This window comes from Microcebus murinus, chromosome 19 (genome assembly GCF_040939455.1).
Source record: "Microcebus murinus isolate Inina chromosome 19, M.murinus_Inina_mat1.0, whole genome shotgun sequence".
In the NCBI taxonomy this organism is placed as follows: domain Eukaryota; kingdom Metazoa; phylum Chordata; class Mammalia; order Primates; family Cheirogaleidae; genus Microcebus; species Microcebus murinus.
In genome coordinates, this window is record NC_134122.1 from 25601220 (window position 1) to 25615788 (window position 14569).

Sequence of the window (14569 nt, forward strand, 5' to 3'; positions counted from 1 at the left end):
GCATTGCACCAGATATGGCAGGGATGTTATCAAGCCAGAAATTTAAAACAACTATGATTAATATGCTAAGTGTTCTAATGGACAAAACAGACAGTATGCAAGAAAGACTGGAAATGTAAGTAGAGAGATGGACATTCTAAGAAAGAACCAAAAAGAAATGCTAGAAATTGAAAATGTTATAAAAATGAAGAAGGCCTTTGATGGACTTATTTTAGACTGAACCCCACTTAAGAAAAGAATCTCTCAGCTTGAGGATATGTGAATAGACAAACCTCACATACAATGACTAAAGAAATCAGAACAGATTATCCAAGAGCTATGGGACAACTATAAAAGATGTAAAGTAAGTATAATGGAAATACTAGAACAGAAAGAAAGGATCAAAAGACATATCTGAAATAATAATTACTGAGAATTTCCCCAAATTAGCATCAGACACCAAACCACACTTGGAAAACACCACATAGGATGCAAGTTCTTCTCAAACACACACAGGACATTTTCTAGGATAGACTATATGTTAAGCCACAAATTAAGTTTCAACAGGTGTACAAAGATACATATCATATAAAGTATCTTCTCTGACCACAACAAATGAAGTTAGAAATCAGTAACAGAAGTAAAGTTGGAAAATTCACAAATTTGTGAAAATTAAATAACACGCTTTTAAACAACGGAAAAAAGAAGAAATTACAAGGGAAATTAGGATATACTAGGAGACAAATGAGAACAAAAACACAACATACAAAAACTTATAGGATGTAGCAAAAGCAGAGCTAAGGTGGAAATCTATAGCTATAAATAAACACATTAAAAAACCAAAAAGATCTCAAAATCCACAATCTAACTTGACATCTTAAGGAACTATTTAATAGATAGAAGAAAAAGAACCTAAATCCAAATCTAGCAGTAGGAAGGAAATATTTAATAATAAAGATTAGAGTAGAGATTAATGAAATAGAGAAGAGAGAAAAATCAATGAAACCAAAAGTTGAGTTTTTGGAGAGATCAACAAAATTGACAAACCTCTACCTAAATGAACTAAGAAAAGAGAGAGAAGACTCAAATTACTAAAATCAAAAATGAGAATGGGGCCGGGTGCGGTGGCTCACGCCTGTAATCCTAGCACTCTGGGAGGCCGAGGCGGGCGGATTGCTCAAGGTCAGGAGTTCAAAACCAGCCTGAGTGAGACCCCGTCTCTACCATAAAAATAGAAAGAAATTAATTGGCCAACTAATATATATAATATAAAAATCAGCCGGGCATGGTGGCTCGTGCCTGTAGTCCCAGCTACTCAGGAAGCTGAGGCAGGAGGATTGCTTGAGCCCAGGAGTTTGAGGTTGCTGTGAGCTAGGCTGATGCCATGGCACTCACTCTAGCCTAGGCAACAAAGCGAGACTCTGTCTCAAAAAAAAAAAAAAAATGAGAATGGGGATATTACCATCAATTCTACATAAATAAAGAGGATTTTAAGAGAATACTGTAACAATTGTACACCAACAAACTAAACAACCTAGATGAAATGAACAAATTCCTAGAAACACAAAACCTCCCAAGAATAAATCATAAAGAAATAGAAAATGTGAATAGACCTAACTGAGTAGATCTAACTAGTAAGGAGACTGAATACAGTAATCAATAATTGCTCAACAAAGAAAAGCCCTGTACCTGATGATTTCACTCACGGCTTCTACCAAACATTTAGAGAAGAGCTAACTAACACCAATTTTTCTGAAACTTTTTCAAAAAATTGAAGAATTAGAAATACTTCCTAACTCATAGTATGAGACCAATATTATCCTAATACCAAAGCCAGATAAGGACACTAGAATAAAACTACAGACCAATGTTCCTTATCAACACTGATGTAAAAATCCTCAACAAGATACTAGCAAATCAAATTCAGCAGCATATTAGAAGAATTAAACTCCATGACCAAAAGGAGTTATTCCAGGAATCCAAGGAAAATTCAACATATAAATGTCAATCAAAGTAATACACCAAATTAACAGAATAAAGAAAGAAAACATACATAATCATCTTAATTATTGTCAAAGTATACGACAAAATCAAACACCTTTTCATGATAAAAAACACTCAACAAACCAGGAATAGAAGGAAACCACCTCAACATAATAAAAACCATATACAAAAAACCCACAGTGAACATCATGCTCAACAGTAAAGGATTAAAAGCTTTTCCTCTGAGATGAAGAACAAGACTAGGATGCCAGTTTTTGCCATTTCTATTTAATATAGTACTGGAAGTCTTAGCCAGAGAAATTCGGAAAACAAAAGAAATAAGCATCCAAATTGGAAAGGAAGAAATAAAAATTATCTCTGTTTACAGATGATATACTCTTATATGTAGAAAATCCTGCAGATTCCACAAAAAAACTGTTAGAGCCAATAAGTGAATTTAGCACAGTAGCAAGATACAAAGTCAACACAAAAAAATCAGTTGCATTTTGATACTCTCACACTGAAAAATCTGAAAAGGAAATTACAAAAACAATTCCACTTATAATGGCATCAAAAAAGAATAAAATACTTAGGAATTAACCAAAGACGTGAAAGACTTGTACAATGAAAACTATTATATAAAACATTACTGAAAGGAATTACAGAACATGTAAATAAATAGAAACACATTCTATGTTCATGGGTTGAAAGACTGGTTATCATTAAGATGTCCATACTACACGAAGCAATATAAATTCAATGTAATCCCCACCAAAATCTCAATGACAAAATTTTGCATAAATAAAAAATCCATCCTAAAAGTCATGGACTCTCAAAGGACTATCTGAAACATTCTTGAACAAGAAAAACAAAGCTGGAGAACTCACACTTCCTGGTTTCAAAACTTATTTCAAAGCTGCAGTAATCAAAGCAATACGGTACTGCTCACACTTCCTGGTTTCAAAACTTATTTCAAAGCTGCAGTAATCAAAACAGTACAGTACTGCCATAGTAGACATACAGACCAGTGGAACATAATACAAAGCTCAGAAATAAATCCACACATTTATGATCAGCTGATCTTCAACAAGAATGCCAAGAACACATGATGGTCAGATCCGAATCAAGATGGTGGATGAGAAACACAGCCAGACAGAGTGTCTCTGCAGAAAAGATAGATTCTAGCAGAAATTAGAAGAAAGAAGCAAGAAGATGAGCCTACATCAGATGAGGGTCGGAAGGAGGGGTACCTGATACCACTGGAGACTCCACGGGAGGAGGCTGCGGAGGAGAACTGGAAGCAGAGACCTCCAGAACAGCCTGGAGACCAGCAGCAAGGGTAGGTAAAGTGATTAACTCTCCCCTCCCTTGCATCCCGGACTGCTGATGGGTGCCCCAGTGGGTGGAGAGACTTGCGGACACCAGCCCAGAGACGGCCACCGTCAGTGAGCGGTAAGCCTATAGCGGACTCAGCACCAGGCTCCCAACTCCCGCAGGGCACTTCCCTGTGCACAGACCCGATCCACGTGGCAGGCGCCATATTGCCTCATTCTCCCCTCCCCCCAACCCTATCCGTGCAGCTGCTGAGAGAGACAATATAGCCACTAGCTGGAGGCACCTCCAGGGAATGGGACCTTCCCTTTTGGGGCCCTGACTGAGGGGAACTCAGATGGTGAGCTCCCCACCCGCCAGCCCTCCCAGGAGCTGCTGGCCTGGTGACCCCAGGAGAACGGGGCAGACCCTGAGGCTGAGAGACATAGACCCAGCTTGGGCTCCCTGTGGGTGAACTGGGACTGGCACTCCTCTCCCTAGTGGGGATATAGTTTGAACTCTGGGACCCAGAGGTCAGACTTCCAGACCAGACCCCATGCACCCAGGTCTCCCATTGCCTGGGACACAGAAGGGATGTATGCGAACAGCCTACTGAGGTGTGTGTGCCTTCAGAGGCAGATCAGCGTCCTAGAGGGCAACCCTCCTCTCAAAAGGAGGCCGTGCACCCAGCCCAGGTGGCATTCCTGCTCAGGGAACCTCCCGGCCGGCGTGACAGCCAGGGGAGGCCTGGTGGCGTGAGGTCTGGCCTGCTGGCAGACACCCAGGAGTAGCCGCGGAGTTCAGGAGGGTGGAAAGAAGCAAGGCCTGCTCCAGACTGTGGGTCTCAGACAGCCCCACGCCCACACACAGACTCTCTGACTGAGCGGGGCCATTCCAGCCCCTCCTTGGCAGCTTTTCCCAGAAGCAGAAAACAGAACTTTGACCCTTACTAAAGGCATTGGCAGTGCCTGAGGGCAGACTTACCCAACCCAGCTCCGCCCAGACTCACTCCCAGATCAGACCTCACTGAGAGGAAGAAAAGGACACACCTGGAAGTCCCAGGGCCCCACCGACCACCTGAGGCACTAGAGTGCCTCTCCAGGGGAACAAGAGCTGGTCACAGGTCACAAAAACAACAGCATAGCCTGTTCCTCCAAGCAAGCGCCACCTACTGACAAGGAGGATACCCTGCATACCCTCTTCATGGCACCTACTGACTCATTATACAGGGAGTGGTCGAACCTCACCTACAGACACCACCTACGGGCTCAGAAACTAAACAAGGCATGTGAATACCCAAACGAAAACCTAAAGGAAAGAAACAACAACTGATTGACATGGGAAGAAATCAGCGAAGGAACTCCGGAAATATGAAGAACCAAACGGAAACCACACCCCCAAAGAGAAGCACCGGCCCCTTAGAAATGGACACCAACCAAAATCAGCCAACCAAAATGACAGAAGAGGAATTCCGAATGTGGATCATAAGAAAATTCAACGACCTGCAAGAACAACTCGATAACCAACACAAAGAAACCACAAAAGCCTCCAGGACCTGGAACAAAAATTCACTAAAGAAATCGATACAACGAAAAAAAGTTTAACTGAATTCCTGGAAATGAAGAATCAATTCAGGGAACTACAAAATTCAGTGGAAAGCCTCAAGAACAGGGTAGATCAAACAGAAGAAAGAATCTCAGAGATTGAAGATAACACCTTCCAATTAAATAAATCAGTCACAGAGATAGAGCAGAGAAACAAGAGAAAAGAGCAAAGCCTACAAGAGATATGGGATTACGTGAAGAAACCTAATGTGAGGGTCATAGGGTTGCCAGAAGGGGAAGAAGACAACACTCAAGCATTGGACAAGCTATTTGAAGATATAATAGAGGAAAATTTCCCAGGCCTTGCTAAAAATCTCGATATACAAGTTTAAGAAGCTCAGAGGACCCCTGGGAGATTCAATGCAAACAGGAAGACATCACGACATGCAGTCATCAGACTGACCAAAATATCAACTAAAGAGGCCCTTCTAAGAGCTGAAGACAAAAGAAGCAAGTAACATACAAGGGAAAGCCAATTCGAATAACACCAGATTTCTCTACTGAAACTTTACAAGCAAGGAAAGACTGGGCCCCCATTCTCACTCTTCTGAAACAGAACAATGCCCAGCCTAGAATCTTATTCCCTGCAAAACTAAGTTTTGTATATGAAGGAGAAATCAAGACATTCTCAGATAAGCAAAGACTAAGGAAATTCACCAAGACAAGACCAGCCCTTCAAGAAGTACTCAAAACAGTGTTACCCACGGATCGGCACAATAAACACTCATGAATGTAAATCTACTCAAAGCTAAAGATCAAAGCCCAGACACTACAATGGCTCAAGAGAGAAAACAAAGCAACAAAGTTCAACCCAACATAATGAACAGAAATCTTCCCCACCTATCAGTTATCTCAATAAATGTGAATGGCTTGAACTCCCCACTCAAGAGACATAGGCTGGGCGAATGGATAAAAAAACACAAGCCAAGTATCTGCTGCCTTCAGAAAACATCTAACCTGCAAGGACATTGGCCTAGGCAAAGAATTTATGAAAAAGATCCCAAAGGCAACACACAAAACAGCAACAAAAATAAACAGCAACACAACAGCAACAAAAATAAACAAATGGGACCTAATGAAATTAAAAAGCTTCTGCACAGCCAAAGAAACTGTCAAGAGAGCAAACAGACAACCCACAGAATGGGAGAAAATTTTTGCAAGCTACACATCTGATAAAGGGCTGATATCTAGAATCTATTTAGAACTCAGGAAAATCAGCAAGAAAAAAATCAAACAACTCTATCAAAAAATGGGCAAAGGACATGAATAGAAACTTCTCAAAAGAAGACAGAATAATGGCCAACAAACATATGAAAAAATGTTCAACATCTCTAATCATTAGGGAAATGCAAATCAAAACCACAATGAGATATCACTTAACTCCAGTGAGAATGGCCTTTATCAAAAAGTCCCCAAACAACAAATGCTGGCGTGGATACAGAGAGAGAGGAACACTCCTACACTGCTAGTGGGACTCCAAACTAGTTTAACCTCTGTGGAAAGCAATATGGAGATACCTCAAAGCGATACAAGTAGATCTACCATTTGATCCAGCAATTCCACTACTGGGCATCTACCCAAAAGATCAAAAGTCACTTTATGAAAAAGACACCTGCACTTGAATGTTTATAGCAGCACAATTCACAATTGCAAAGCTATGGAAACAACCCAAGTGCCCATCAATTCATGAGCGGATTAATAAAATATGGTATAATATGTATACCATGGAGTACTACTCAGCTTTAAGAAACAATGGTGAGATAGCACCTCTTGTATATTCCTGGATACAGCTGGAACCCATTCTACCAAGTGAAGTATCTCAAGAATGGAAAAACAAGCACCACATGTACTCACCAGCAAATTGGTAATGGATCAACACCTAAGTGGACATATAGGAGTAACATTTATTGGGTGTCGGGAGGGTGGGAGGGGGGAGGAAGGGACCGGTATTTACAAACACAACGAGTAAGAAGTGCAACGTTTAGGGGATGGACATGCTTGAAGCTCTTACTTGAGGGGAGAGGGGGAGCATGGGCAATATAAGTAACCTTAACACTTGTACCCCCATAATATGCTAAAATAAAATTAAAATTAAAAAATAAAAAATAAAAAAAAAAAGAACACACAATGGGGAAAGAACAGTCGATAAATGATGTCAGGAAACCTGGATACCCATATGCAAAATAGTAAAGTTGGACTCTTAACTAACACTGTATGCAAAAATAAACTCAAAATGGATCAAAGACCTAAATGTAAGACATAAAACTACAAAACTCTTGGAAGAAACCATAGGGCAAAAGCTTCACATCATTGGATTTGGCAGCGATTTCTTGGATGTGACAACAAAGGCACAGACAACAAAATTAAAAAATAGACAAACTAGACTTCATGAAATTTTTTAATATGTGCATTAAAAGACACTATCAGTAGAGTAAAAAGGCAGCACACAGAATGGGAGAAAATCATTGCAAACCATATGTCTGTTTAGGAATCAATAGCCAGAATATATAGAGAACTTCTGAGGCTCAACTATAAAAAAACCCAACAACCTTATTAAAAAACGAGCAAAGGACCTGAATAGACATTTCTCCAAAGAATATACACAAACAGCCAATAAGCACATGAAAATATGCTCAACCTCACTAATCATCAGGGAAATACAAAACATAACCACAATAAGATACCACCCAACACCCACTAGGAGGGCTATTATAAAAAAAAATATCAGGATATAACAGGATATAACAAGTATATCAGGATATAACAAGTGTTGGTAAGGATGGGAAGGAACTGGAACCCTTGAGCAGGGTATATATGGGAAATCTCTCTACCTTTCTCTTGATTATTCTGTAAACTTAAAACTGCTCCCCAAAATTGTCTTTAATAAAAAAAAGTTTAGGCCGGGCGCTGTGGCTCACGCCTGTAATCCTAGCTCTTGGGAGGCCGAGGCGGGCGGATTGCTCAAGGTCAGGAGTTCAAAACCAGCCTGAGCAAGAGCGAGACCCCGTCTCTACTATAAATAGAAAGAAATTAATTGGCCAACTGATATATATATAAAAAAAAAACTAGCCGGGCATGGTGGCGCATGCCTGTAGTCCCAGCTACCCGGGAGGCTGAGGCAGAAGGATCACTCGAGCCCAGGAGTTTGAGGTTGCTGTGAGCTAGGCTGACGCCACGGCACTCACTCTAGCCTGGACAACAAAGTGAGACTCTGTCTCAAAAAAAAAAAAAAAAGTTTAAAAAGGGACCAGGTCTCCATACTGTTTGAGTCTATGGCACACAGCTCAGCATCCCGCACACTGAACTGCCCAGTAAACAATCGTGGAATAAAATGTAACAAGTATTAGAATTTATAGAACCAAAAAAAAAAAGAGAGAGATGGAGAAATAGGAAGTGGTTATGTTCCCAATAGCCTTAAATAGATAAGGGGATTAGCTTTGACCCTATGGGTAGTGGGAAGCTACTCAAGTGGTTTCCATGTGAAAGTGACATCATTTGAAATGCATTTCAGATTAATTACTCAGGAGGAGGACAGACTTAATCTGGGGGAGAAAGAAGCAAGGAAATTACTCTAGAAGCTGTTCCAATAGTCCTGGTGAGAGAAAATGAAGTTTTGATAAGGGGAATAGAAATTAAGGAGAAAGAGCAAGTTTAAGAAAGGTTAACATCTTAAAACTAGCAAAACCTAGATCCCAGAAGGATGAGATCAGAGGTAAGAAACAGGGAAACATTCAGGATGATTTCCATTTTGGTAGCTTTACTCTGCCTGGTGTAAACCATCAGCTGGCAAGGAATAGAGTGGCAAGATTAGATGGGAGATGGGCAGACGGGCTTTAAATAACCTAAATTTTGGAACTGTTGAAAATAAGGTGCCTCTATGCATCTGTACAGAGATGGATAAGACAGAAGAGCCCAGGCTACAGAGACACATGGGTGTTAGCACCATAGAGGGCATGAAATGTGCAGGAAAGTCTGGCAGAGTAAAAAGACGAGGGAGCTAAGGATGGAAATCTGGAGATATGCCATGAGAATGGGAAAGAGGAAGAAGACATCATGAAGGAGACAAAGAAATCAGAGCAGTAAGAATGAAGCCAGAAGAATGATGTCACAAAACACCAGAGAAACAGGCCTTTCTAGAAGGTGAAAGTGTTTCAACTATCTAACACGACAGAATGTCCTAGTAAGGTAAAGTGTGGAAAACATTCACTTTACTGCAAGGAGGTTGCTGTTGAACTTTATTAGGACATACCAGGCAGGTGATAGAGAGTGGCAAATTGCATACCATGGACTAAAATGTGAATGAATAAACAGATACTTGTACCCCAATGCTCATAGCAGGATTATTCATGATAGTCAAAAGGTGGAAAACAATTCAAATATCCATCAACAAATGAATAAACAAAATGTGGTATAGCCATACAAGAGAATATTATTCAGCCATTAAAAAACTTAAGCATTGACATATGCTACATGAATGAACCTTGAAAATATTAGCTCAGTGAAATAAGACAGATACAAATATTTTATGCTTCTACTTAAATATCTAGAAATATGGAAATTCATAGAGACAGAAAGTACATGAGAAGTTACCAGGGCCTGGGGGAAGGGGAAAATGGGCAGTTATTGCTTAACACAGCGGTCCCTAACCCTTTTAACACCAGGGACTGGCTGCCTCACTGCCTTGCCTCCACCTCAGATCACCAGGCATTGGATTCTTATGGGGACTGTGCAACCTGGATCCCTCATGTGCACAGTCTGCAGTGGGATTCACACTCCCATGAGGATGGGTCTGAAGCCCCCTGCTGATCTGGGTGGGGGGAACTAGGGCAGTGATGGGAGCTGTGGGGAGTGGCTGTGGGTGCAGGCGGGGCTTAGATCAAGCTCTCAGCCACTTGCCTTCTGCTGAGCAGTGGAGTTGGGGACCTCAGGCTTAATAGGTACAGAGTTTTTGTTTGGACTGCACAACTGTGAATGTAATTAATACTACTGAACTGTATAGTTAAAATGCTTGAAATAGCAAATTTTATGCTATATATGTTTTATCACAAGAAAAAAAGTGAACAGATAGTATAGACACATTTGCCAAAAAAATATAAGGTTGAACCATCTGTTGTCCAATCTACATGTTTGAGGAAAAGTTATTTCAAAGACATGCAGTCTATTTCTTTCATTTCTCCAGACAGTTTTAAGTTTTATCCCTAGATCAAAAGAGATGTTCTGAAAAGATCTCTACCACATCCATGCTGCTTTGGCCCCATAATAAAACCTGAGTTCCACCCTCCACTTCTGACAAAGAACAATGACAGGCAACAGGAAGATTTATTACAAAGTTCTTCACTCCATGAAGAACTTCAAAGACATTTTTTTTTCAGACTCCAGTGCCAGGAATTCTTTCTGTCCCAGGAGTAACTGATTGGCTTCTTCTCATGGCCAGTGAAAAATCACATGTGGATTAGAGGGATAAAAGACAAATCTGCAGCTCTCCTTTGAGGACAGTAGGATCACATGACCACACAGCACCACAGCCACCTCTGTTTGCTTGTCAGCCACCACTTACTCTCCCTTTACCCTCCATCTGAAGATACAAACACTTACAAAAGCCAGAGAATCCTCTGGAAAACAAGATAAGGAATAAATAAAAACAACTTACCTGGGATTTGTTCATTTTCTAGTACTCCTATAAGAGCACAGAAACCTGTTCTCCAAAAGAGCATACCTGAAAGAAAAAAAGGTAAGAGGAATAGAATGAGATATCTGGCTGGCCCTGCACCTGCTTGATTCTCCTACGAACTCCCACAAACCCAATGGGTATCCTTGATTTTGCAGAAGAAAGAAGGGAAACATCTTCATGTCCCTGTGCAACTACAATATGATTTCATTGAGTGTAAACCTGCAATGTTTCCCACTGCTTTAACAATTTATATCCCCCCCCTCAAAAACACAGAAATATTTAAAACAGAATTGATTAAACATATTACAGCACTTTGCCCAGCCATAGTGGCTCATGCCTGTAATCCAAGCACTTCAGGAGGCCAAGAAAGGAAGATCCCTTGAGGCCAAGAGTTCAAGACCAGGCTGGAAACATAGTAAGACTCCATCTCTACAAAAAAGTTAAAAATTAGCAGGACTTGGCAGCTCACACCTGTAGCTATTCAGGAAGTTGAGGCAGAGGATTGCTTGAGACTGGGAGTTGAAGGCTGCAGTGATTTATGAAATACCAGACCTTCATTAAAAACGATGTTGGTAAGGGGCAGGAATCCACTTCAAGGTTGTTTTGTACATCTACTTTGCCACAATAATGTGAATTCCTGAATCAAAGAATCCACATGACGCTTTGGAAATAGGGATAGGTATTTTAAGCATAAGTCTTTTAAAAAACTGTCTCTTCTTCTTTGGACGCATTTTCTCAAAAGGAGCTTTCAACAGGAAACTTATTTCAATTTGCTTGGGTGGATAGCATTAATCCAGAGTCAGGGACTCTGACTTCTATTCATGTTTACTGATCCCAGACAAGTCATTTCCCCTTTCAGGCCCATTGTTTATTTCCTTCTTTCAAATGAAACAAAAATAGAAAATCCTGGCAACACCTCCCTGTGTTATGACTTCTTTTGACTCGATGAGATCAGCAAAGAGTGCACACAGCACATCTCTAATGCCAGACACGGCAATGGTCATCTCTGTTCAGCCTCTGGAAAGCATTAGTAAAGAATGACGGAAGGATGGCTGCGGGGTGCTGGTTAGCATGAGGTAAAAATAAAATATTCCCGTGGAATCCCCGCCGACGAAGACATTTCTCTCTCCATTTGGCCCTTGGCCACCACTGTCACCCCAGCTCCCTTCTCTTTGCCAAGTGACTCGCTGTCTCTAAGAGCTTCCGAATGTGTCGAAATCACTCGAGCCTCGGCCCTCTGGGCGATGTGCTCCTTTTCCGCATCTCTTCAGCCCCTTCTCTGAAGCCAGAGGCTGGGGGGTCGTCAGTCCTCCCGGAGACATTCCTGTTCCCCAGGGATCCTCCCCCTCACCGCAGCAGAGCCCAGGCGACAAGCTTGCCGTAGCTGGAAGGGCCCCAAGTCGGCCCGCTGAGAACAACGCAACTCCCAGAAACCCAGGCTGCGGCGCCCACACGCGACGCACGGCCGCTGCGGACAAAGCCAGGCTGGCCACGGGCCCGGGCTCGGCCGCGCCGCTTCCCTCGCGGCAGCTGGCTGTGGGGACCGCGCGGCGCGGGACGGCGTCGGCAGGGTCCTCGCGGCCGCGGCCGCAGAATCACGCACCACACGCAGGGAACCCAAGGAACTGCTAGGCAAGGACTCGGCCCGCGTCCGGCTCACAGAGATGTCTGCGCTTCGGTCCGGGGCCCCAGGCCACGCACTGCGAAGAGGCGAGAGCAACAGCGACATCTGCTAATCCTCACCTGCCTCACTTGCTGGGCGACCGCTATCTGCCGCCTCGGGCCCAGCCAAAAGATGGAGCCCCTGCAGCCCCACGCGCGACCGCGCGCAGGCACACGCCCCCGTACCGCCCCGCCTGAGGAACACGCGCCTGCGCAGAGAGCCCTGCTGGCTCCCGGCCGCGCCGCAGGCTGGGGGGGGGGTAGGTTCCGCCCACAATAGGAGCGGGGCCTGCTGGGGCCCCTCCCCCGCCAACCCCCTCGGTACCTCTCCCCACCCGCCCCACACTCGCCCCTCCCCACATCGCCGCCGCTTCCTCCCCAGCTCCACCTCATCCCTCCACACCCCACTTCACCTCACACCACCGCCACCCACACTCCTCCCCACACCACCCCATTTCTCCCCCAAACCACTGCCACCTCTCCACACCCTCGCTCCCCACATTACCAGCGCCTCCTTCACACTCCACGCACCCCCACCGCCCCACCTCTTCCCCTGCACCCGGGGCCTCCCCTTGACACAAGTTCCCCCTGTGGCGCCTGTCCCAGGCCTGGGGATGAGGAGTCTCCCTGCAGCCGCCGAGCGAGGATTTAGGAATATAGATGAAATGTTTAACCAAATTAGTCCAGCCAAGCTATTTTTTAAAATTAAATGTGAATAAAAAGAACTAAAGGGGAGTGGGGAGACAAATCTTAGAGAGCCATACATGAAATTTGGAGGTAAATCAAAACGCACACAAATGGCAAGGAAAAAAAGGATTGGTTATGTCACCCATTCTCCCTCACGTGATGGTGCTGACCTGAGGCGCCTGCCTTCTGACATTTTTACCTAACGGAAAAGCGTCCTAAGCATCCAGAGAACTGGCCTGGAACAAAGAATATTTACTGCCTTAGTGCAGGAGAAAGGGGTTTGTGATTTATCTCTGATCTTTATTACCTGTTATTGCGTTCTGCTAAGTTGGGGTTTAATTTGTTCTTTTTCTTAGTTCCTGAAGGTGTAAATTTAGGTGTTGATTTGGGATCTCCTTTTTTAATGGGAGCCTGTACAGCTGTAAATTTCTCTCTTAGCACTACTTTCAGTGCATCCCATAAGTATCAGTATGTTGTGTTTTTATTTTTATTTGTCTCAAGATATTTTCTGACTTCTCTTGTGATAGCATTATTTTTAATGAAGCCAAGATGTTATGACAAACATAGAACCATATTAAAAATTTTAATACCCTGAAATATAATATTTTCTACTCACAGAACAAAATGGAGATTATCAGAATAGAAAGCAGTGATGGTGCATGTGGACTATTGCTATGGTGTTTACAAACATTTTTCACAAATTTTTAAAAGAACGTTACTGTTTCCTCTCCCTCAAGCAGTATCTCAAGGTACAGAATCAGAAATAAAGAAGCCACCAATTTTAACTTGTAAAATTGTATAAAGATGCTTATTGTTTGAAAATATAAAAATAAGAAATGTATTGCTGTCAAGATTTCTGCAGCTTAAATTTACAAAAAAACAAAAACCTGCCTCAGTGAATCACAAGGGCAAGAAGTGACTAAAGGTGCTTACCTGTCTTTGCGTCTGTATTTGTCTTCTAGGGCTACCATAACAGAATATCACAGACTGAGCAGCTTAAATAACAGAGGTTTATTTCTCACAGTTCTGGAGGCTGGGAGTCCAAGGTCAAGATGCTGACAGGGCTGGTTTGTCCTGAGGCTGTTTTCCTTGGCTTGCAGATGGCCACCTTCTTGCCGTGTCCTCGCATGGCCTTTTCTCTGTGCACACACATCCCTGGTGTCCCTCTCTCTTCTTATAATGACACCAGTCATATCAGATTAGAGTCTCACCCTTATGACCTCACTTAACTTTAATTAAGTCTTTAAAGGCTCTATCTCCAAATAAAGTCACATCTGGAGTGGGGCTTGCATACAGTACAGGTTGAGCATCCTGAATCCAAAAGTCCAAAATCTGAAAATCTGAAATCACCAGAGAATTTTGGATTCAGGATGCTGAACCTGTATATATTCTGCAAATATTTTAAAATCTAAAAAAATCCAAACTCCAGGCAGTGGTTCACGCCTGTAATCCTAGCACTCTGGGAGGCTGAAGTAGGAGGATCTCTTGAGCTCAGGAGTTTGAGACCATCCTGCACCCTGAACAAGAGCAAGCCATCTCTACTAAAAATAGAAAAAAAGTAGCCAGGCATGGCGGCACCTGCTTGTAGTCCCAGCTATTCAGGAGGCTGAGGCAGTAGGATGGCTTGAGCCCAGGAGTTTGAGGTTGCTTTGGGCTAGGCTGATGCCACTGC

General features: G+C 42.9%; 1 protein-coding gene across 2 annotated transcripts in view; it reads right to left on the reverse strand.

The window, feature by feature from the left end:
* Positions 1 to 12421, reverse strand: part of LOC105868241 (uncharacterized) — a 55354-nt gene extending 42933 nt beyond the window's left edge. Inside the window, exons 1-2 of one of the 2 annotated variants that reach the window (XM_012758844.3) lie at positions 12292 to 12421; positions 10528 to 10593 (exon numbers count right to left, since the gene is read on the reverse strand). In XM_012758844.3, coding sequence (XP_012614298.2) covers positions 10528 to 10542 — 15 coding nt within the window. In that variant the 5' untranslated portion in view covers positions 10543 to 10593; positions 12292 to 12421. Of the gene's footprint in view, positions 1 to 10527; positions 10594 to 11019 lie in introns of both variants that reach the window. The other variant, XM_012758842.3, reaches the window with a different exon arrangement.
* Positions 12422 to 14569: the final 2148 nt, after the last annotated feature.